Raw genomic sequence first — 25,273 nt, 5'->3', positions numbered from 1 at the left:
TTCTCTAGTAAGCAAGTTCTTCTGGCTGCCTCCCATTGATGGCCATAGCTGACCTGAAAGTCATGGTGGGCTGGCCAGCCTCCCTTCCTTCCTCACAGCTGCAGGTTCCTCCCTTTCAGTTAAAACAAAGTCAGTTAAAACCAAAAGTTAGGTACTCTTTACTTATATATACTGTCCTATCCATCACACTTTTCAGACACTGTGGTTCTGCTGATTACTTGGCTCCCTTTCTAAGCCCAGGGGTGCCCTTGCCTCCTTTGTGACTTTTCTCATCCTTCCAGTCAGTTGTTATCATTTATACTTAAGCTCCAAATCTTAATAAGTAAAGTGCATTAGTTCTTCAAGGCTATCTACACAAAAGTATTGAAAATATAATAGTTTACATAAGAAGATAAAGAACAGCTGGTAGGTATGGCTAATTTTATAACACCACAAGTAAGATATGTAGCAATTTTTTAAATCTATAGCAACAACTATGCAATAGCAATTAAAGTATTCTCTAAACTAGAGGTTATAGCTAAACCTTTACCTGAGACACTGGCAATTCAGGATCTGGTTCCTGGAAAGCATTAAGAAGGCAATAAACAATTTTAAGAAATACATTTTCTAAAATAGAAATCTTAAAGACTAACCAAGTATTTGTAGGTGGACTCAGCAATCACTCAATAAAATTCCAACTATTAACTTTAATCTTTCTCCACAAATGCTCTCAATAGTTCGTAAAATTAAGATATACTGAAAAGTGCTAATTTTTCTGTGATTAGAAAATTTTAACTAATCTAACCTCATTCAGAGCACAAAGAGAAGGTATCTTAACTACTTGTTTAACAACACAATATCTAAGAAATTAAAAATAATTTTACAGCCATCCCAAGGAGATATTTCCTTTTTTTCAAATACAAGTTCCTGGGGGTTAAATCATTCATGGGGATTAAAACATTAACTGCCTGGGGAGAAGAAGGGAGATCCATACAATATAAATCCTGCTATTCCATTTAAATATAATAAGATTAGTGGCTGAAGATAAGAAATTAATTCTGAGTATAATGGCCTCTGAGAAATTTTGATTAAAAGATTATGTAACATACATTAGTGTCAAGCACTGATAAACTCAGGGTTTCTTTCAGCTCAAAGCCTCATTATTAAATAGAAATCCATTGGTTAAAAAAAAAATCAGACTTTTAACAAATTTATATACATTTCTAAAGTCAGTGGCCTCTGTTGAGTACTTAACCTGTAGGATGCTTTTATTAGAAACTACTAAGAAATAGGAAAGGGGGGGGGGGGATCCTTGCCTTCTTAATTACTTAATTACACTCTTAAAACCAAAAAGAATTCCCCTAATATTTTTCCCAAGAATATATCATCTGAGCAAGCTATCAGCAAACCATATAGTCACCATATAAGGATAAGCAATTTATTTAGAAGGCACACAGAAGGAATGAGAGGAAAAAGCTAGCCTAGGTTACACTAGCCTAGGCTAGAGAGAGAGAGAGAGAGGGCCCCAGGGGATGGAATCTAGAAAAGATTTGGCTAAAGGAGCACAAAACAACAATTAGAGAACACATAGAGGTTTTTGACTCCAGTGTGTCTAAGAAGGACTGGAAAAAAGTACAGATTTCCTAGCTTCCACAGTCCATACTTAGAGAAACACACTGATATAGGAAATGAGGTGTCAGATGAAAGAAGTAACTCCTTCCTGTTCATTTTGCCCTTAACCTCTTTCCCTCCATTTTCCCTACTATACCTTAAATCACAACAACTATTCTTTCTTTGATTTATTGGTATACATGTCTATATGTCCCATTATGTCATCTGAGTCTCCTAATAACCAGCTTAGGTAGGTAGATAGTATTATCTATTTACAAACAAGGAAATAAATTCCAAGATGTTAAGTAATTTGTCCAAGGTCATAGAGATGGCTGAGAGAAGCCAGAAGCTCTTTCTTGCCAATATTAAGAGAAAAAATGTATTGGAAATAATAGAGTAGGACTGAAAGGTAAAGTTTAGGAGTGATACAAGATAAGTTCTATATAGCAAAGGAAAAAAAATGTTCACCAGGGATGATCGTAGACAATGATAAAAAAGGAAAAGAAAACAGGTAAGGAGACAGAAGCCACTGATACTAGTAAAAGCTGGATGCTTGTTATTGTATCAAGGGCAGGAAGATTCCTCCAGTGCCCAAACTGAAACAGCCAGCTCAGCCTCAGAGGACTGTTTTCACTGATGAATGCCCTCGTACTCTGTCTCATTTGTGTGCCCCTTGGGAGTACATTTACGATTTACCATGCAGCTGAGGAGCGCATAAGGAAATGACATGAAATGAGGTGGTCAGAGAGGAAAATGAGATGCCCAGTTGGCAAGGAGGTGTAGATAGGTGAGAGGATGTGTGGAGGTAAATAGAGACAAGGCCTAAACCAGCAGAGACGATTTTAATTCTACAACATTCACCATGCTTCTGGCATCCCTGGTGCCCTGCCAGGCACTAAAAATACAAAGACAAGTAGGACATGGTATCTACCTTGGAGGAAATCAAATTTTATGGGTGGAGGCACATAATCAAACAAATTATAATAAATCTGTTCAAGTGCTATATTCAAGTTACAGACAAAATATAAATAAAGGAGGAAAGAAAAGCAGAAAGCAAGTTAGAATAGAGATAAGAATGGAATCAGAGAAAAGGGAAAGAGATTATTCTGGAATATCAAGTGGGATTTATGAACTATATTCAACAATCTTTTCAGAAAAATATAAATAACAGAATCCTACATGCTAACATCTCTAGTTAGACTGAGGCAGCAACAGCCAATATTTCTAATAACTTGCCATGTATTAATCTACTTAACCCTTGCAACCACTCTTTGAGGTAGATATATTGTTATAACCATTTTACAGGTGAGGAAACTCTAAGGTCAAGATATAGAACAAGCATTTGAACCTAGACACTTTAGTTTAAGAGTGTGCACTTTGCTGAGTATGTGAGATCACAGAAAGGATGGAAAGCAGACTATAGTAGGGTGTAGGGAGACCAAAGCTAGACATAACTTTTCTAGAGATCCATCAAAAGAACTATGAAGGAACGGTTGGGATGTTTCAATTGGAGATACGGCAAAATTTTAAAAATAATAGTAACCACCGATGATAATAATCATCTTTGGGTCTGTCATAGTTATAGTCTTTGATTTAAATTAATCTACCCACATAGTTAAATTGACTTTGTCTAGCAAACTACTTCAATAGGTATCAGCTCAGTGGAGAAAAAAGCCCTAGCCTTAGCCCTAGAGTCAGAAGAAGTGGATTCTCTTCAGGGCACCACTGACTTGCCCTTAAACAAGTCATACAACCTCCATTCTCAGTCTTCCTCTCAAACTGGAGCAGTAATACCCACTTCATAGGAAAAATTTAAGGGCTAATTCTAAAATCTTGCATTTTTAAGAATATTTCATAATTTTCAAAGTTTTTTCACATACACTTTCATATTTAATCAAGTATTAGAGGGTTACACCTTCAAAGAGGAGTTATCAGTCACAGAGTTTCTCATAAAAATTTTTATATAATGAACAGAAAAGCACAAGATTATCTATTACTTCCCTTTTCAGAGCTCAGAACTGACTCCCAGTTACGGCACATCAAATTAAAACTCCCCTTGAATCTCCTTCAAAGTGACTGATAAGAGGACATGTGGATGTAGAGTGGCACTGCCTCAAATCAGCAAATACTCATTAGCATCAACTTCAATTCACATCAGTTTGCTTCCTTCCTTCTTCCCTAGGGTATCACTTCCTCTTAGATTGTTGCTACAACTTCAGAGAATTAAATCCCCAGATAATTCTGAATGTGACTTCCTAATTGCCACTAATACTTACTCTGGCTAATGAGTCTACCCAACTCCACTCTTAAACAATCAAGTAATTATCAGAATTTAGCAATAACCAGGAGGAAAAAAATGTAAGAGAATAGAAAAATAGATGGATTTCTAAAAGTTAGTGTTAGCGGCAAAGGCAGTGGATTCTTCTGCCAATGCCCTCAAATGACCAATTCCTGAGACAATGGATTTCTGAGGGAGAAACAGTTTATTGCTAGGTGCAAAGCAGGAGATTAGATGGCCCAGTGGCCCAAATATCTGTCTCCCTCAATTGCGGCAATTCTGATAGTTTTACAGTATCAAAAGATGGGCAAGTTTTAGGATAATGAGCATAATGATTCTAGATGATGTAATTGGAGGTGATCTAATTATTGAACATGCACAGATTGATTACATGTTTAGTCACAGAACGTAAGTAAGGAAATGGTGGCTGTACTATGATGCTGGGCATGATTTTAGTATTATAATTAGGTATAGGTCACTTTTAAGTTAAAGTCTAAGCTACTGGGCAGGTCAGGCGGGCCCATTTTGGATAGATCCAGCTTCAGTTATCAAGATAACTTTAGGACTGGGTTGGGGTAGTTCTGGGCTGACCCAAGATTTTTTTCATTAATAAACATTAGGGGCTGACTTTAGTAATCACAAGACTCTAAAGTCGATAAACTGGATAAATGGGTACAAGTGAAAGTTAGTCAAAAGGTTTTTAAAATCACAAGGACATAAGAAAAAGGCTACATAATCATCATCAGAGATCAAGGTAGCTGGACTACAGTTCAAAGATTTCAGGTATTTCCCTTTATTACTCTGATATACCAGAAAGCAAAAAGGACTATCTGTATAATGATTCAACAACCATAATCATCCCTTAAATCCTAACTTCTGGGTTACATAGGGAGATTAGTTACTAAGCAGCCAAGTAGAATTATAATTCTGCAGGAATACTAATTCATAAAATGAATGGCCCCACAGTGTACAGGATTAAAAAATTAAGTCTCCATGGCCCTAAGAAGGAGATAAACTTGATAATCATACAAGAAAGCTATGTTTTTTGGCTTGGAGCACTAGATCATTGTCTCAAATATTAACATATAACTCATTGGCAGGGCTCTGTATCCTTCATCTAAGCCAGCAGCTTTCAGCCTCTTCTCCACCATGAAACCATTTACAGTAATCTGCTCTCTGTAGCATCTACCATTGTAAGCAGAGATGGGAGGTGAGGGTTATAAATTTCTAAAAAGTTATGACCCACCAATACCCTCATCCTGATATACAGTTAACACTCACATCCCCAGAATCACTGATTTTAATAATCTGACCATCCATCAGGAATCTGCCCCATTAATGAAAGCATATTGTCTTTTAAAAACCTCACTGTCTGAAAAACCTGCATGTTTTATGAACTGTTCAATTATAATGGAGCTAGAAAATCACAACTGGTTTTACAGACATGAATCTGACATATGGAACACAAAAAACAGTAATCAGATTAAACAACTAATCAGGATGATCCACACGAGCTGTACAAGGCAACGTTCCCTCCGGGTCACATTGCTGTGTGCAAGATCGTTTTGCCATTCTTCCTTTTATATCACATAACTTTTAACCACTTTCTCAGTCGTAATGTAAACAACACTTAGAAAAATAAAATGCCTCTCTATGAATTGGTTATTCTTACTGTGTTTTATAAAAAGGAAGAACACTATGATAAATTCAGAAGGTATTCTTACTTTCTTCTTAACAGATCAGAACCTTAATAGCCCTGTCCTCTGTCCTTCGCTATTTTACATCTGGGAAAAGTAGTTCAGAATCCATCTTCTTCAAGTGTCCTTCCTCATTACCAAACACCATGTTATTATATTCAGTTTATCCTTCAGTCTTTTTGTATCCAAGCAGAAATGTATTACTCTAAGGAAATAAGCTATTCAATTTTTTATAATACATTATACTCCTCCAGCCAGGCTGACTACCTCTCACTTCCTACCTCCACCAGATCACAAAATCTCTGTCAGCAAAAATAAAAAATAAACAAAAACCAGATGTCCTAATAGAAAACAAAAGGCATTAATTAAATGTTATTGATGATGCTTCACCCAAATGGTATTCCTGAAATTGTTTCCCTGAATGCAAATGCCATAACCTTGGAAGTGGACGTCATCCCATGTGGTAGTTAGATTCAGTCGTCAACTTGGCCGGGTGAAGGCACCTAGTTCTATTGCTGTGGCCATGGGCCAATGGTATGTGAACCTCATCTGTTGCTGATTACATCTGTAGTCAGCAACGAGGCGTGCCTGCTTCAATGAATGATGTTTGACTTAATTGGCTGGTGCTTAAATGAGAGAATTCAACGTAGCACAGCCCAAGCAGCTCAGCCCAGGCCTTTGGAGATGCAGAAAGAAATCACCACAGGAAAAGTTGTTGGAACACAGAGGCCTGGAGAGAAGGCCAACAGAAACCATCTTGTGCCTTCCCATGTAAGAAGGAACATCAGTTGAAAGTCAGCTGCCTTTCCTCTGAAGAACTAACAAAATAAATCCCCTTTTATTAAGCCAATCGGGGGGAGGGGCCAAGATGGCAGCTTAGTAAGGTGCGCACGTCTTAGTTCCTCCTCCAGAACAACTACTAAATAACCAGAAACAATACAGAACAGCTCCCGGAGCCACGACAGAGACTGGACACACAGCGTACCCCAGTCTGGACCGGCTGGACTGGCTGCGAGACTCCGCAGCGGTGAGTCCCCTGAGCGGCGCGTGCTTCCCCGGGCCATGGCAGTTGGCGGCCGGCGCCCCTCCCTCATGGGCGGCTTCCCGGACAGCTGAGAGTCTCGGAGAGGCGAGTTCCCCAAGCCACGGTGGCCGGCAGCCGGCACCCCTCCCTCACGGGCGGCTTCCCGGACCGACTGAGAGTCTCGGAGAGGCGAGTTCCCCAAGCCGTGGCGGCCGGCGGCCGGCACCCCTCCCTCACAGGCGGCTTCCCAGAGGGAAAGGAAAGAGTCTCCAACAGTAGCAGGGACTGAGTCCAACCAAACACCAATAGTGGCATTAATAAACAAATTCTGACTACTAAAAATAGGCCCCCAGCTCAGGTGAAACTGATCAAGGCAGAAGTCGCCTATTGGGCTAACTGAAAAAGAGGAAAGGGGGCGAAACAGAACCTTCTGCGGCTGTTTCTACGGAGACTTGTTGCCTCTGGACTCAGCGCCAGGATTACACAGGTTGCAACTGCCCCAAACACAGAAACAGGCTGCTTTCAGGGCTCTCTACCACCTGAACCTTCCCCACGGAGAAGTGAAACGCAACTCAGGTGGAATCCCTCTCTCAAGGAATTCAGATCCCAGGACTTCACAATTTGAAGCCATTAAAACCAGCCTACAACCTTTCCTCTGTCTCCACCACACACCCAGCAGGGAGAGCCTTCCAAAGTTAAAGGAGCCGCAACATCTTTTGCTGGTGGGACCGGCAGACAGACAAGCGCCACATACTGGGCAGGATAAGAAAAGCAGAGCCCAGAGATTTCACAGGAAAGTCTTTCAACCTGCTGGGTCTCACATTCAGGGAAATCTGATTAAATGTCCAGACGCCAGCAAAAAATAACAAATCACACCAGGATTATTGAAGATATGGCCCAGTCAAAGGAACAAACCAATAGTTCAAATGAGATACAGGAGCTGAGACAACTAATTCTGAATATATGAACAGAAATGGAAAACTTCTTCAAAAACCAAATCAATAAATTGAGGGAGGACATGAAGAAGGCAAGGGATGAACAAAAAGAAGAAATGGAAAGTCTGAAAAAACAAATCACAGAACTTATGGGAATGAAAGATACAGTAGAAGAGATGAAAAAAACAATGGAAACCTACAATGGTAGATTTCAAGAGACAGAGGTTAGAATTAGTGAACTGGAGGATGGAACATCTGAAATCCAAAAAGAAACAGAAACTATAGGGAAAAGAATGGGAAAATTTGAGCAGGGGCTCAGGGAATTGAATGATAATATGAAGCGCACAAATATACATGTTGTGGGTGTCCCAGAAGGAGAAGAGAAGGGAAAAGGAGGAGAAAAATTTATGGAAGAAACTATTGCTGAAAATTTCCCAACTCTTATGAAAGACCTAAAATTACAGATCCAAGAAGTGCAGTGCACCCCAAAGAGAATAGATCCAAATAGGCATTCTCCAAGACACTTACTAGTTAGAATGTCAGAGGTCAAAGAGAAAGAGAGGATCTTGAAAGCAGCAAGAGAAAAACAATCCATCACATACAAGGGAAACTCAATAAGACTATGTGTAGATTTCTCAGCAGAAACCATGGAAGCAAGAAGACAATGGGATGATATATTTAAATTACTAAAAGAGAAAAACTGCCAACCAAGAATTCTATATCCAGGAAAACTGTCCTTCAAAAATGAGGGAGAAATTAAAACATTTTCAGACAAAAAGTCACTGAGAGAATTTGTGACCAAGAGAGCAGCTCTGCAAGAAATACTAAAGGGAGCACTAGAGTCAGATATGAAAAGACAGAAGAGAGAGGTATGGAAAAGAGTGTAGAAAGAAGGAAAATCAGATATGATATATATAATACAAAAGGCAAAACGGTAGAGGAAAGTATTACCCAAACAGTAATAACACTAAATGTTAATGGACTGAATTTCCCAATCAAAAGACATAGACTGGCAGAATGGATTAAAAAAACAGGATCTTTCTATATGCTGTCTAAAGGAAACACATCTTAGACCCAAAGATAAACATAGGTTGAAAGTGAAAGGTTGGGAAAAGATATTTCATACAAATAACAACCAGAAAACAGCAGGAGTAGCTATACTAATATCCAACAAATTAGACTTCAAATGTAAAACAGTTAAAAGAGACAAAGAAGGATACTATCTACTAATAAAAGGAACAATTAAACAAGAAGACATAACAATCATAAATATTTACACACCGAATCAGAATGCTCCAAAATACGTGAGGAATACACTGCAAATACTGAAAAGGGAAATAGACACATCTACATAATAGTTGGAGACTTCAATTCCCCACTCTCATCAATGGACAGAAGATCTAGACAGAGGATCAATAAAGAAACAGAGAATTTGAATATTACAATAAATAAACTAGACTTAACAGACATTTACAGGACATTACATCCCACAACAGCAGGATACACCTTTTTCTCAAGTGCTCATGGATCATTCTCAAAGATAGACCATATGCTGGGTCACAAAGTAAGTCTCAACAAATTTAAAAAGTTTGAAATCACACACAACACTTTCTCAGATCATAAAGGAATGAAGTTGGAAATCAATAGGCAGAGTGCCAGAAAATTCACAAATACGTGGAGGCTCAACAACACACTCTTAAACAACCAGTGGGTCAAGGAAGAAATTACAAGAGAAAATAGTAAATATCTCGAGGCAAATGAAAATGAAAACACAACATGTCAAAACCTATGGGACGCAGCAAAGGCAGTGCAAAGAGGGAAATTTATTGCCCTAAATGCCTATATCAAAAAAGAAGAAAGGGCAAAAATTCGGGAACTAACTGTCCACTTGGAAGAACTGAAGATAGAACAGCAAACTAACCCCAAAGCAAGCAAAAGGAAAGAAATAACAAACATTAGAGCAGAAATAAATGAAATTGAGAACATGAAAACAATAGAGAAAATCAATAAGACCAGAAGTTGGTTCTATGAGAAAATCAACAAGATTGATGGGCCCTTAGCAAGATTGACAAAAAGAAGAAGAGAAAGGATGCAAATAAATAAGATCAGAAATGGAAGAGGAGACATAACCACTGACCTCACAGAAATAAAGGAGGTAATAACAGGATACTATGAACAACTTTATGCTAATAAATACAACAATGTAGATGAAATGGACAGGTTCCTAGAAAGGCATGAACAACCAACTTTGACTCAAGAAGAAATAGATGACCTCAACAAACCAATCACAAGTAAAGAAATTGAATCAGTCATTCAAAAGCTTCCTAAAAAGAAAAGTCCAGGACCAGATGGCTTCACATGTGAATTCTACCAAACATTCCAGAAAGAATTAGTACCAACCCTGCTCAAACTCTTCAAAAAAATCGAAGTGGAGGGAAAGCTACCTAATTCATTCTATGAAGCCAACATCACCCTCATACGAAAACCAGGCAAAGATATTACAAAAAAAAGAAAACTACAGACCAATCTCTCTAATGAATATAGATGCAAAAATCCTCAATAAAATTCTAGCAAATCGAATCCAGCAACACATTAAAAGAATTATACATCATGACCAAGTAGGATTCATCCCAGGTATGCAAGGATGGTTCAACACAAGAAAATCAATTAATGTAATACACCATATCAACAAATCAAAGCAGAAAAATCACATGATCATCTCAATTGATGCAGAGAAGGCATTTGACAAGATTCAACATCCTTTCCTGTTGAAAACACTTCAAAGGATAGGATACAAGGGAACTTCCTTAAAATGATAAAGGGAATATATGAAAAACCCACAGCTAATATCATCCTCAATGGGGAAAAACTGAAAACTTTCCCCCTAAGATCAGGAACAAGACAAGGATGTCCACTATCACCACTGTTATTCAACATCATGTTGGAAGTTCTAGCCAGAGCAATTAGACAAGAAAAAGAAATACAAGGCATACAAAATTGGAAAGGAAGAAGTAAAACTATCACTGTTTGCAGATGATATGATGCTATACATCGAAAACCCTGAAAAATCCACAGCAAAACTACTAGAGCTAGTAAATGAGTACAGCAAAGTGGCAGGTTACAAGGTCAACATTCAAAAATCTGTAGTGTTTCTACACACTAGCAATGAACAAGCTGAGGGGGAAATCAAGAAACGAATTCCATTTACAATTGCAACTAAAAGAATAAAATACCTAGGAATAAATTTAACTAAAGAGACAAAAGACCTATACAAAGAAAACTACAAGTAACTGTTAAAAGAAATCACAGAAGACCTAAATAGATGGAAGGGCATACCGTGTTCATGGATTGGAAGACTAAATATAGTTAAGATGTCAATTCTACCTAAATTGATTTACAGATTCAATGCAATACCAACCAAAATCCTAACAACTTATTTTTCAGAAATAGAAAAACCAATAAGCAAATTTATCTGGAAGGGCAGGGTGTCCCGAATTGCTAAAAGTATCTTGAGGGAAAAAAACGCAGCTGGATGTCTCACGCTGCCAGACTTTAGGGCATATTGTGAAGCCACAGTGGTCAAAACAGCATGGTACTGGCATAAAGATAGGTATATCGACCAATGGAATCGAATAGAGTGCTCAGATATAGACCCTCTCATCTATGGACATTTGATCTTTGATCAGGCAGTCAAGCCAACTCACCTGGGACAGAACAGTCTCTTCAATAAATGGTGCCTAGAGAACTGGATATCCATATGCAAAAGAATGAAAAAGGACCCGTATCTCACACCCTATACAAAAGTTAACTCAAAATGGATCAAAGATCTAAACATTAGGTCTAAGACCATAAAACAGTTAGAGGAAAATGTAGGGAGATATCTTATGAATCTTACAATTGGAGGCAGTTTTATGGGCCTTAAACCTAAAGCAAGAGCACTGAAGAAAGAAATAAATAAATGGGAGCTCCTCAAAATCAAACACTTTTGTGCATCAGAGAACCTCATCAAGAAAGTAGAAAGACAGCCTACACAATGGGAGACAATATTTGGAAACGACATATCAGATAAAGGTCTAGTATCCAGAATTTATAAAGAGATTGTTCAACTCAACAACAAAAAGACAGCCAATCCAATTACAAAATGGGAAAAAGACTTGAACAGACACCTCTCAGAAGAGGAAATACAAATGGCCAAAAGGCACATGAAGAGATGCTCAATGTCCCTGGCCATTAGAGAAATGCAAGTCAAAACCACAATGAGATATCATCTCACACCCACCAGAATGGCCATTATCAACAAAACAGAAAATGACAAGTGCTGGAGAGGATGTGGAGAAAGAGGCACACTTATCCACTGTTGGTGGGAAGTCAAATGGTGCAACCACTGTGGAAGGCAGTTTGGCAGTTCCTCTAAAAGCTGAATATAGAATTGCCATACGACCCAGCAATACCATTGCTAGGTATCTACTCAGAGGACTTAAGGGCAAAGACACAAACGGACATTTGCACACCAATGTTTATAGCAGCATTATTTACAATTGCAAAGAGATGGAAACAGCCAAAATGTCCATCAACAGACGAGTGACTAAACAAACTGTGGTATATACATACGATGGAATATTATGCAGCTTTAAGACAGAATAAACTTATGAAGTATGTAATAACATGGATGGACCTAGAGAACTTTATGCTGAGTGAGACTAGCCAAAAACTAAAGGACAAATACTGTATTGTCCCACTGATGTGAACCGACATTAGAGAATAAACTTGGAATATGTCATTGGCAACAGAGACCATCAGGAGATAGAAATAGGGTAAGATAATGGGTAATTGGAGCTGAAGGGATACAGACTGTGCAACAGGACTGGATACAAAAACTCAGAAATGGACAGCACAATACTACCTAATTGTAATGTAATTATGTTAAAACACTGAATGAAGCTGCATCTGAGGTATAGTTTTTTTTTTTTTATTTCTTTCTCTCTATTATCGTTTTATTTCTTTTTCTGTTGTCTTTTTATTTCTTTTTCTAAATCGATGCAAATGTACTAAGAAATGATGAATATGCATCTATGTGAGGATATTGGGAATTACTGATTGTATATGTAGAATGGAATGATTTCTAAATGTTGTGTTAGTTGATTTTTTAATTAATAATAAAAAAAACAAAAGTAATCTGTCTCTGGTATGTTGCATTCCAGCAGCTAGCAAACAGGAACATCCCAATAGGCTAACACACCAGGACTGTATTAGTTAGGGTTCTCTAGAGAAACAGGATCAACAGGGAACACTCACAAATATAAAATATATAAAAGTGTCTCATGTATGACAAGTGCTGGAGAGGATGCGGAGAAAGAGGCACACTTATCCACTGTTGGTGGGAATGTCAAAGGGTGCAACCACTGTGGAAGGCAGTTTGGCGGTTCCTCAAAAAGCTGAATATAGAATTGCCATACGACCCAGCAATACCATTGCTAGGTATCTACTCAAAGGACTTAAGGGCAAAGACACAAACGGACATTTGCACACCAATGTTTATAGCAGCATTATTTACAATTGCAAAGAGATGGAAACAGCCAAAATCTCCATCAACAGAAGAGTGGCTAAACAAACTGTGGTATATACATACGATGGAATATTATGCAGCTTTAAGACAAGATAAACTTATGAACCATGTAATAACATGGATGGACCTAGAGAATATTATGCTGAGTGAATCCAGCCAAAAACTAAAGGACAAATACGGTATGGTCCCACTGATGTGAACGGACATTTGAGAATAAACTTGAAATATGTCATTGGTAACAGAGTTCAGCAGGAGTTAGAAACAGGGTAAGACAATGGGTAATTGAAGCTGAAGGGATACAGACTGTGCAACAGGACTAGATACAAAAACTCAAAAATGGACAGCACAATAATACCTAATTGTAAAGTAATCATGTTAAAACACTGAATGAAGCTGCATCTGAGCTATAGGTTTTTGTTTTGTTTTGTTTTGTTTTGTTTTGATTTTACTATTATTACTTTTATTTTTTTCTCTATATTAACATTCTATATCTTTTTCGGTTATGTTGCTAGTTCTTCTAAACCAATGCAAATGTACTAAGAAATGATGATCATGCATCTATGTGATGATGTTAAGAATTAATGATTGCACGTGTAGAATGGTATGATCTCTAAATGTTGGGTTAATTTCTTTTTTTCCGTTAATTAAAAAAAAAAAAAAAAAGAGAAGGGATAATTGGAGCTGAAGGGATACAGACTGTACAACGGGACTGGATATAAAAACTCAGAAATGGACAGCACAATACTACCCAATTGTAATGCAATTATGTTAAAACACTGAATGAAGCTGCATGTGAGGTATAGGTTTTTTGTTTTTGTTTTTTTTGTTTTTTTTTTCTTTCTATTATTGTTTTAATTCTTATTCTGTTGTCTTTTTGTTTCTTTTTCTGGATCGATGCAAATGTACTAGGAAATGATGAATATGCAACTATGTGATGTTATTAAGAATTGCTGATTGTACATGTAGATTGGAATGATTTCTAATTGTTTTGTTAATTCTTTTTTTAATTAATAAAAAAAAAAAAAAGTGTCTCATGTGACCATTGGAACACAGAGTCCAAAATCCGCAGGGCAGGCTGTGAAGCCGACAATTCTGATGGAGGGTCTGGATGAACTCCAAAGGAGAGGCTCACCAGCCCAAACAGGAAGAGTCTGTCTCTTCTGAATCCTCCTTAAAAGGCTTCCAGTGATCAGATTAAGCATTACTTATTGCAGAAGACACTTCCCTTTGGCTGATTACAAATGTAATCAGCTGTGGATGTAGCTGACATGATCATGATTTAATTCTACAAAATGTCTTCATCACAACAGACAGGCCAGCACTTGCTCAATCAAACAGGTACCACCACTTGGCCAAGTTGACACAGGAACCTAACCATGACAGTCCACCCATTATCAACTTGGCAACTCTACATACCACCTTAAACCATAACTAATTTCTAAATAAAAAAACAATAAAACACACATTTTTTCTTTCACCTGACAATACTCAACCGTTCTGCATATAACTGGAAACACATTAAATCTCTCCAGAATAGGGTGCAAATCCTTGGGTAATATTCATTCTTAAACTTGATATCTTACAACTCAAATAGTATAACATGAACAAAACAGCATTACAGTCCTCGTTTCTGTAACTGATCATGTGGTCAATGTTCATATTTATCTCTACCTTCTTCCACTACCCATTCCATGTTCTCTTTACCCTCAGCAAGCACTTCAGCTGGCCGTGGTTCTTTGCCTGGTGGGGTGACCTAAACCTTCATTCCTGAAGTTTCAGAGCCCTTAGTAGTTTTGCCTGGATTGGATTGTTGCAGTTTTCCATTGATTTTAATCACAGGGCATGGGAGTACTAAACGACGCCTTAGGAGATCTCCTATATTCCAAGAAAACTCTTCTTTACCCTCATTATGTAGTTGCAGTCCTACTTCCCCCTGATAGTCAGGGTCAATCACCCCAGACAATAATATAATCCCCTTCTTGGCTTGTTGATCCAGTGGCATAAGTAGCCCAACGTGACCAGGTGGCAGTCTTAGATTCCAGTTTAATGGAATCGTTGTTGTTTCTCCTGGAGGAAGCACTCCCCGTTTTGGAACTAAAATCTGTAGACCAGCAAAGCTTAGGGTCGCAGGCACAGAAAGCAAAACTCTTCCGAGTGGATCACTAGGGGTAATAGTGAGTGGCCTCACTCCTATTTCCACTCTTTGGTTCCTGGACCCATGGATCCTGGCTATGGGAGAAACAGTACCATACAGCAGCAGACGCTGATTCAGAGCATATACAGCTTCCTGGAGAACATTACTCCAGCCCTTCAAGGTATTGCCACCTAGTTGGCACCATAATTGAGTTTTCAAAAGGCCATTCCACTGTTCTATCAATTCAGCTGCTTCTGGATGATGGGGAACATGGTAAGACCAGAGAATTCCATGAGCGTGTGCCCATTCCCACACTTCATTTGCTGTGAAGTGTGTTCCTTGATCAGAAGCAATACTGTGTGGAATACCATGACGATGGATAAGGCATTCTGTAAGCCCATGGATGGTAGTTTTGGAAGAAGCATTGAGTGCAGGGAAAGCATACCCATATCCAGAGTATGTGTCTATTCCAGTTAGAACAAATCACTGCCCCTTCCATGAAGGGAGTGGTCCAATGTAATCAACCTGCCACCATGGAGCTGACTGGTCACCTCAGGGAATGGTGCCATATTGGGGGCTGAGTGTAGGTCTCTGCTGCTGGCAGATTGGGCACTCAGCAGCGGCTATAGCCAAGTCAGCCTTGGTGAGTGGAAGTCATGTTGCTGAGCCCATGCATAACTTCCATCCCTACCCCCATGACCACTTTGTTCGTGAGCCCTTTGGACAATGACAGAAGATGCTGAGGAAAGAGGCTGACTGGTATCCACAGAATGGGTCATCTTACCCACTTGATTATTAAAACCTTCCTCTGCTGAAGGCATTCTCTGGTGTGCATTCACATGGGACACAAATACGTTCATGTTTTTAGCCCACTCAGAAAGGTCTATCCACAAACTTCTTCCCCAGACCTCTTTGTCACCAATTTCCCAATTATGGTCTTTCCAAGACCCTGACCACCCAGCCAAACCATTAGCAACAGCCCATGAGTCAGTATACAAACACACCTCTGGCCAGTTCTCCTTCCAAACAAAATGAACAACCAGGTGTGCGGCTCCAAGTTCTGCCCACTGGGTGGATTTCTGCTCACCACCGTCCTTCGAGGACAATCCAGAAAGGGGATGTAGTGCTGCAGCTGTCCACTTTTGGGTGGTACCTGCATATTCTGCTGAACCATCTGTAAACCAGGCCCGAGTTTTCTCTTCCTCAGTCAATTCACTGTAAGGAATTCCCCAAGAGGCCATAGCTCTGGTTTGGGAAAGAGAAGCTAATACGGCAGGAGTGGAGACCATGGGCATTTGGGCCACTTCCTCATTAACTTACTTGTGCCTTCAGGACCTGCTCTCGCTCTATCTTGTATATACCATTTCCATTTTACAACAGAGTGCTGCTGCGCATGCCCAACTTTATGGTTTGGTGGGTCAGACAACACCCAGCTCATGATAGGCAACTCAGGCCTCATGGTAACTTGGTGGCTCATGGTTAAGCATTCAGTCTCTACTAAGGCCCAGTAGCAGGTGAAAAGCTGTTTCTCAAAAGGAGAGTAGTTATCTACAGCAGACGGTAGGGCTTTGCTCCAAAATCCTAAGGGTCTGCGTTGTGACCTAAGGCTCCAGACAGCATCTCTATTTGCCACTGACACTTCCAGCACCAACGGATCTGCTGGATCATATGGCCCAACTGGCTGAGCAGCTTGTACAGCAGCCTGGACCAGTCACAGAGCCACCTCTTGTTCAGGTCCCCACTTAAAAATAGCACCTTTTCTGGTCACTCAATAAATGGGCCGGAGTAGCACACCCACATGAGGAAAATGCTGTCACGAAAATCCAAAGAGACCAACTAAGCATTGTGCCTCTTTTTTTGGCCGTAGGAGGGGCCAGATGCAACAACTTATCCTTCACCTTAGAAGGGATATCTCGACATGCCCCACACCACTGGACACTAGAAATTTCACTGAGGTGGCCTCCATAAGCCCCCACTCTGACTGGTGGACCAGAGTGATGTTTTGGGTCCCCTGGAATTAATGTCACTTCTGAACCAGTACCTAATAATCCCCCAAATATCTGATCATTTCCTTTTCCTCAGTGCACAGTTACCCTGGTAAAAGACCATTGGTCTCCTTGGGGAAGGCTTGGAGGAAGATTAACAGTATAAATTTCTGGAAGTGTAACAGGGTTCTCCCCCAAAGGGATTTGGCCTCCCCTTCATTCAAGGGGCTCTGGGTCTGTAAACTGTTTCAAGTCTGGAAATTCATTATGGGGCGTGACTCTGTGTTTCTGTAATTCAGGTTAGCCTTCTGTTCACTTGACCTAGAACTCTTTTGTTTATACAGCTCAAACAAGAATTTAGTAGACTGTCCTTCTATTATATTTCTAGGTACCCCATGATTTATTAGCCAATGCCACAAATCTCTGTGAGTCATATAATTTTGACGCCTGCTTTGAGTTTGCTATTATAATAGCCACGTCTACCCTGTCTTTCACGATTAAGTTGGCTTCTGCCAACTCAGGATCCCGTCATCCCCATTGTGTTTAAGGATTCCAGCTCAGTGACAACAGTTCCTACAGTAGTATCTGACCTACAGAGAACTGCAACTACAGAACTCTTCAGGGATGATGGTGCTAGTCTCACAAATTTATTTCTTACTGTTCTGGTAAAAGGTGCATCCTACAGATATTCCTGGGGTGTAAGAGCAGGCTTTGCATGATAAATCCACTCTAACATTCCAATCTCTCTAAGCCTCTGGATCCCCTCATCTGCATTATACCAGAGCAGTTCTGGCATTTCAACCTCAGGTAATGTTGACCACCTTTTGATTCGTGTTTCAACCAACCATCCAAACAAACTGTTAATACCTTTTCTAACCCCTCAAGCTATAACACTGAATGCAGAATCTCTGCTTAGTGGGCCCATACCAATAAATTCAGCCTGATCCAGCCTTATATTTCTTCCATCATTATCCCATACCCTTAAAATCCATTGCCACACATATTCTCCTGATTTCTGTCTATATAAAATTGGAAAACTCACACAGTTCTTTGGAGTATAACATACGTCCTCATGTGTGATACTTTGTACCTCACCCTTAGGGGCCTGGTGGGACTTTAGTCTAGTTATAGCTCTGGAAGAAATGAGAGGTGGTGGGGGTGGGTCATGAAAAGAATTAGAAATATCTTCCAAGCCATTTGCTTCAGGGCATTCATTTGCAGTTTCATCTGTTGAAACAGGATCAATCACTCTAGGGCTAACCCCTTCAGGAGGAGGTTGGGTGGCCAACTCCTCAAGGCAGGCTGGAGGTGGAGCGGTTATATCCTCAGGGCAAATTATTACATGGTTATCTAGAGAAGACTCATCATGACCTAGGGTTTCAACCTCACCCCCGACATCATTATCAATCTATATGTCACCATCCCATTTTTCAGGGTCCCACTCCTTTCCAATCAATCACTTTAACGGCAGACACTATGCAACACTGAGATTTCAGTTTACGTTGTAAAGTTGCTACTCTAACAATAAGATTCTGAGTCTGATTTTCAGAGATCTCAAGTCTACAGCTACAGGAAATAAGATTTTCCTTCAGAATACTCCTAGAAAAGTCTACATATGTCAGACGGCACTTAAGCTTCTCATTTGAAGCCTTAAGACCATCCTTATCACATCATTCTCACTCCTTAATGTAGCCAGTGTATCTAACAACAACTAGCTAAAATCTCTATACCTCTTATTTCTACAAAACTCTGTAAAGGTGTCAAAAACATTTTCCTCCAGAGCCTGGCTTTGTACAAGCGAAGCATTAGGAGAATCAAATGGTGATATTTTCACTATCTCTTTTGTCAACTCACTCCATGGATTGGGAGGGTCATTCTGATTATGGGAATCAGAGTCCTTAGCGCCTTTGAGTCCAGTAAGAGTAGAAAATCACTCATAAAAACCCATTTTTAAGATTCTGTTTCTTAAGAACCACTCCTGTTACCAAGATGTATTAGTTAGGATTCTCTAGAGAAACAGAATCAACAGGGAACACTCGCAACTATAAAATTTATAAAAGTGTTCTACATGACCGTGGGCATGCAGAGTCCAAAATCCGCAGGGCAGGCTGTGAAGCCAACAATTCCGATGGAGGGTCTGGATGAACTCCACAGGAGAGACTCACCAGCCCAAACAGGAAGAGCCTGTCTCTTCTGAATCCTCCTTAAAAGGCTTCCAGTGATCAGATTAAGCATTACTCATTGCAGAAGACACTCCCCTTCAGCTGATTACAAATCAGATGTGGATGTAGCTGACAAGATCATGATTTAATTCTATGAAATGTCCTCATCGCAACAGACAGGCCAGCACTTGCCCAACCAGACAAACAGGTACCACCACTTGGCCAAGTTGACACAGGAACCTAACCATGACAAGGACCAAAATGTTAACTTTGCGAAGCTCCCTGGACCAGCCTCTGAGAAGATTAACAAATAACAAATCACTTTAGAGAAGCTCTCATCTGGGACAAAAATAAAGTCAAAAGTGAAAAATTACATTATTAAAAACAAAAGCTATTTTTCTATTCAAGAGCAAAAATGAATCAATTTGGCACTCAAAACAAATATTTTAATTTTCTTGTTCTTCTAAGTCCAGGCACAGCTTCAAATCATTCATTCATATTAAAATCACTTTGGTGACACAGGAATAATAATTCAAATAGCTGTAGAGGAAAAGTTGTCTACTTTAAAATGTAGACAATAAAGCCCATGAGACTAAAGGAGCACAGGGAAGTAAACCAGCTAAATGTGGAACTGAAGACCAGCTGCTCCACTCTGATCACCTTCTCAGGCTGTGACCTTCTCAGAGGATGCAAGTTTCTCCATCATTCAACCTACCCCACTGAAACAGGGCAGCACCATAAAAAAGTAACAATGATGATTACTACTAGAAACATTCTCCAGGAAGTTTTTTTAAATTTTTAAAAAACTACTGACCCTCCAAACAAAAAATAATTGAATTAGGAATGCCCATAATACAATTACATTTATTTGAATAGGTAAACGGTACAAAGACACCTTTAGGAACCTCCAGTGCTGAAATTTAGGAATGGAGGTGGGTAGGAGGCAATAAATCATCAGGCAACTAGAATGATCTTCCTCAACAGAGGGGAAATTGAGCTATATATATGAACAATGCCAGAAAGCATGTATTTGAATACAATCAGTTCACTCATTCAAAAAATATGCTATGAGAGCCCCCTTGTGTGCCAGACTCTATGCCAGGGGCTGTGAGTACCAGACACACCTATCATTATAGAGGAAAGAAAAGAGAATTTTCAAACTTTTAATTAAAGAGATCTCCTTAAACTACCTAAAACTGTTCATTAATTGGATAAGCACTCTAACACAAAATTTTTTTAATTAAGAAAAAAGGCAGGATTTCTTCTAGCTGGGGAAAATCATACTCAGAAATATTTCCAAAATGAAATAACAACTGGGTACAAAATACATAAACTGGTGCTACGAAAAACATGGGATGATAATTGCATGGTATTTAAAGATTGGTTTTAAAGGTTTAAAGAATAATTAGCATTGGTAAACGTTGTAAATTCTTCAGTGCCCTATACAAGTATCAAAATCCCAGTTTGATAAGGCAACAGGAAGTTAAACTTCTATTCTCACTGCAATTCTACTCATTGTTTTGGCAATATATATATATATATATATATATATATATAGTTTCCCCCATAAATCAACTACCTCAGCAACACAAATAAAAAGGATTAGAAAGGAGAAGGATATCATAAATTCCTTCTAGACCTGGTCCTAATTGTTCTGGGCCTACTCTGATATTTGCAGGAGCCAAACATATCAGCCCCTCTTCATAACAATAGAACAGTAACACTTTAAAAATTCTATGGTATTGGAATTAATGATATATCATACTACAAAGTATTATTTTTAATTCACAATAAATAGGGCAATGGAATAGGCTAGGACCTCACCAGGCCTACTATCATAACAATCTTAACTATATCAATGGCAAACCAACAGCAGTATTAGCCACTATGATCCTGGAGTTTTTTCCTTCATTATTATTTTCACGAAACACACTTTATAACAAGTCTTACTCTTCCAAGAGGGCAAGTAAGGTCTAATGGGAACTGTACAAAAGGCCAAATAAAAGGACTCAAGTTCTTACCTTGTTTAGTTGCTTGCTGTTTTGGCAGATTTTATACAAAGTACTTGTTTAGGTAAAAAAAAAAAAAAGGAAAGGAGTCAAGAACGTCTCCTCTATGACCCCTTCTTAACCACAAACACTCTCACCAGAATAAAAAGAGAGAGATCTGCATCCTATAACCCTCAAAAAAGGATCCAGTGGTCAAATAAATTTCAGACCTACTACATTAATAAAAATTAGGCAGATTTCTTTACTTCAGGACTTCTCAGAGTCTTTTATCCAAGAATGTGGACTACATGTCAGAATTTTTTAACACTTAGAAAAAACCTTGAAAAAAATCACAGAAGATGGGATAATGTATTAGAAAAAGTACAAAAATACAGTTTTGAAAACTGAGTTATATAACAGCCAAAGAAGTAGTACAGTATAGATAAAGAGAATGGGTATGCTAACTATGCAACTTTGGACGATTTACTATACCTTGTGCCTCATGTAAAACCAGGAAAATAGAAGTACCAACTTCTACAGATAGTTAAGGATTAAATGAAAAAACAACAATTAAAACCCTCCAATCCAAGCTTGACAAATAGTAAATGCTCAATAAACATTAGCTATTATTTTTGTCACCTACTTTGCAAGATTATTCTAAGCATTAGAAATACATGTACTTTACAGAACTTATAACTAGCATATAATAAGCACTCAACAAAAGGTCACTGAATTTAATATATATAAAGTGCCCATCCCAGTATCTAGCACAAACCAAATCTCAACTCATATGTGAAGTATTGACTCACGACAGACTCAAGATTATAGGGTCTTAGTCATTAATAAAAACACTGCTGTGGGAATGTAAAATGGTGTAGCTACTGTGGAAAACTGCCTAGTGGTCCTCAAAAACATAACCATAGAACTACCATATGACCCAACAATCCCACTTCCAGTACATACCCAAAAGAACTGAAAACAGGAAGTTGACCAGGTATTTGTACACCAGTGTTCATGGCAGCAATATGCACAGTAGCCAAAAGGTAGAAGCAACTCAAGTGTCCATCGGTAGATGAAAGGATAGACAAAAGGTGGTATATTCACGCAATGGGATATTATTCACCCATAACAGGGAACAGAGTTCTGGAATATACTGTAACATGGGTGAACCCTGAAAACATTTTGTTGAATGAAATAAGCCAGACACAAAGGGATTACAGGTTACCAGGGGTTAGAAGGTAGAGAGATAGGGGTTAGAAAGTGGAGAGATGGCTGCTTAATAGGCCCAGAGTTTCTCTTTGGAGTAATAAATAATTTTTTGATAATAGTCATGATATTAGCACAATATTTTGAATGTAATTAATATCACTGAACAGTACACATGAAAGTGGCAAAAATGAGAAATTTTGTGTTTATGTTATAATGAAGATTGTGAACAAAACAAAAACAAGTAAACAAAACAGATACTGCTTCCTTGCCTATAACAGTGTTTCCCAAATTGGCAACATCTCCCTAGGATGCTAAGAAAGGAGATGTATTTGTCCCCATGGCCCTCCTATCCCCCCCAAAATTTCCAAACTATTGGATTAATCAAAATTACACATATTTCTCCCTTCAGAACTTCTCAGATTTCTGTATGCTCTGTATACACACTGAATCTCTAAAAAGGGTATACACATTTCCCAAATGCATTTAATGAGGACACTTTCTTTAACTGAGCAGCTCTTGGGACTAGTGTTCTGTGCAGCAGACTGGAAACTACTGTAACTCAATGGAAATATGGAAGGAGCACGTAAAATTCCTGCAAGCTACTCTGTCTAGACACTGTTTGGTACCTCCTAGGTTCTTAACAAAATTTGTTGTACAAATGTAAAGGGGTCACTATTATGTCACGGTTCCCAAACCTATTTGATACTGAAATATTTTTCTAACGAACTACTGGGCCTAAGAACACACTTTGAAACATGCTTCTCTACAGGAAAGAATTCATCCTAAATCCTACTGACTAACAGGAACAGATTCTAGCTTAGCATTATCGCCAGCTAACACGGGATTTCTAGGGTGGATATGCTATCCAAAGGACGAAATGTTCACCTCAACAGGTATTCCTTGATCCATTTCCTGGGAGCTAAGGCAGATCCTAGCTAAGAGTATTCTCATTCATGCTTTGCTTCTTTAACTCCCCTCAACTCTTCTTTTTTTCTATCTCCAAGGCAAGACCACTAGAGGAAAAGCTGCGGAACTAGAACCAAGTAGGTACATTCTGCATTTACTAGAATCACTAACAAATCGCCAATGATTCACCTGTTTTCTACTCTACCCCTATTCTCCAATTTTCTCTTTTGTCCCTTCCAAAGGGTCAAACTGAGCTCTCATACAAATAATACATGATCTTTTTCACTCACTATACACAATTCTACTTCAGTTTACCTAAGTTCTCGTCTAAACCAATTCCATCAATCCCTCTTCCAGGGAGACTTTCTTTCCAGTTCCTCTCCTTCCCATTCCTCACCCCCCAATTATCGCTTCCCTTGCCCAGACCATTCCTTTAATCATAACGTATCTTGGCCCCTCATCGAATCACAACCCTCTAACTCTCATATTTGCCTCAAGTTGCACCCAAGGTCCCACAATCATAGGCTCCTTTGCTTTTGGACAACTGCCTAAAAGATAAGGTGGGAGGATCACACGTTTGATCCGAAAGAAACAAGGCAGATGTCGATTTTAAGAGCGGTTAGGGAATTATAAGACTTTATACATAAAACCTTTAGAAGTTAATAATTTACACCCAACAAGCTTACGAGCCCATCCATATCCATGGTATAAATGAATTATCAAAGTTCCGCAGCAAACTCAGATTTAGGGACACTTGAAGGGGCTGCTTAAATTTGAAAAGGGGACGGTCATTAGCAGGGCAGTCGTGAGCCACCCAGAACACAGCAGCCAGGGCTCCGTCTTGTTCCAGAGACCCTTGCAGGTCCTACGGTCATTCTCGCCTTGGGTCTTCCTCTCCGAACCCCCCACACCAGGGCCGGAAGATGCCCGATAGCCCCCAGCGTCCTCGCTGCGATCCACTGGACTAACGGGTCCGGCCGGTACCTGGTCATAAGGGGACTTCTCCAGCATCTGCGTGCACAAATCCGCACAGAGCTGGAATTTCCTCCGCCTAAAATAGCTCCAGGCCAGGAGCAGTGGCTCCATTTCCAAGCCCGTAGAGCCGGAGGAGAGGCCAGCAGAAGTCGACAGTCACCAGGTAGGGCGGGGACGAGAAACGGGCGGGGGCGGGCTCTGCCAGGCAACGCGCTGGGGCAGGGGGCCTTCCCAGGGCGGCGCCTGCATCACGCCCGAGAACAGGAAAAAGAAAAAACACCGCAAACAAGCCTCAGCTATGGCTTCACGAAAGATGAATGCAAAGAAAGAAGAGTGTACGTTTAAAGGCTACATAGTTGATTAATTTCGAGAGGGTACCGTGAGTGAAACAGAGGCAGCGATTTAGACTCCTACATTCGGGGTCCTTCACCCTCCCGAAGGAGGCATGGTTGCCTAGCAGCCGAACGCGCAGCTTGGCAGGCCCTGCCTGGAGAAGCCCTGGAGTTGACTCAGACGACTCATTATCCCACTCCTACAGTTCTCGCATTCCTACCCTTCTCATTTCTTACTTTCCTACGCTTCTCACTTCTTATTTTCCTGACCCCAGAAACAGAAGCATTTGAACAACCTCTTTTATACCATCCTGCCGATCAGAACCGAAAGCTCAAATTCGAAAAGCCTCTATTCTCTTTCTCAAAGAATAGCAGTGTCCGAATTGAAAGAGACTTTTGCGATTGCGTAGCCCGATCCATTCATTTTGGAGAAGACGAGAGCTCTTGCTTATAAATTAGTTACATTTTTATCAAACAAAAAATGTATGCAGG

The 25,273-nt window shown here is 39.5% G+C and overlaps 1 protein-coding gene across 2 annotated transcripts in view; it reads right to left on the bottom strand.

Moving 5' to 3' along the window:
- Positions 1 to 24,645, bottom strand: part of TTC8 (tetratricopeptide repeat domain 8) — an 87,596-nt gene extending 62,951 nt beyond the window's left edge. The window contains exons 1-2 of one of the 2 annotated variants that reach the window (XM_077123286.1): positions 24,459 to 24,645; positions 530 to 559 (exon numbers count right to left, since the gene is read on the bottom strand). In XM_077123286.1, the coding sequence (XP_076979401.1) occupies positions 530 to 559; positions 24,459 to 24,560 (132 nt within the window). In that variant the 5' untranslated portion in view covers positions 24,561 to 24,645. The remainder of the gene's footprint in view (positions 1 to 529; positions 560 to 24,458) is intronic. The other variant, XM_077123287.1, reaches the window with a different exon arrangement.
- Between the last annotated feature and the right edge of the window lie 628 nt (positions 24,646 to 25,273).

Source organism: Tamandua tetradactyla, chromosome 12 (assembly GCF_023851605.1).
Source record: "Tamandua tetradactyla isolate mTamTet1 chromosome 12, mTamTet1.pri, whole genome shotgun sequence".
Taxonomy (NCBI): Eukaryota; Metazoa; Chordata; class Mammalia; order Pilosa; family Myrmecophagidae; genus Tamandua; species Tamandua tetradactyla.
Note: the sequence above shows the minus strand (reverse complement) of the source record. Positions and strands in the feature narration are given on the sequence as shown.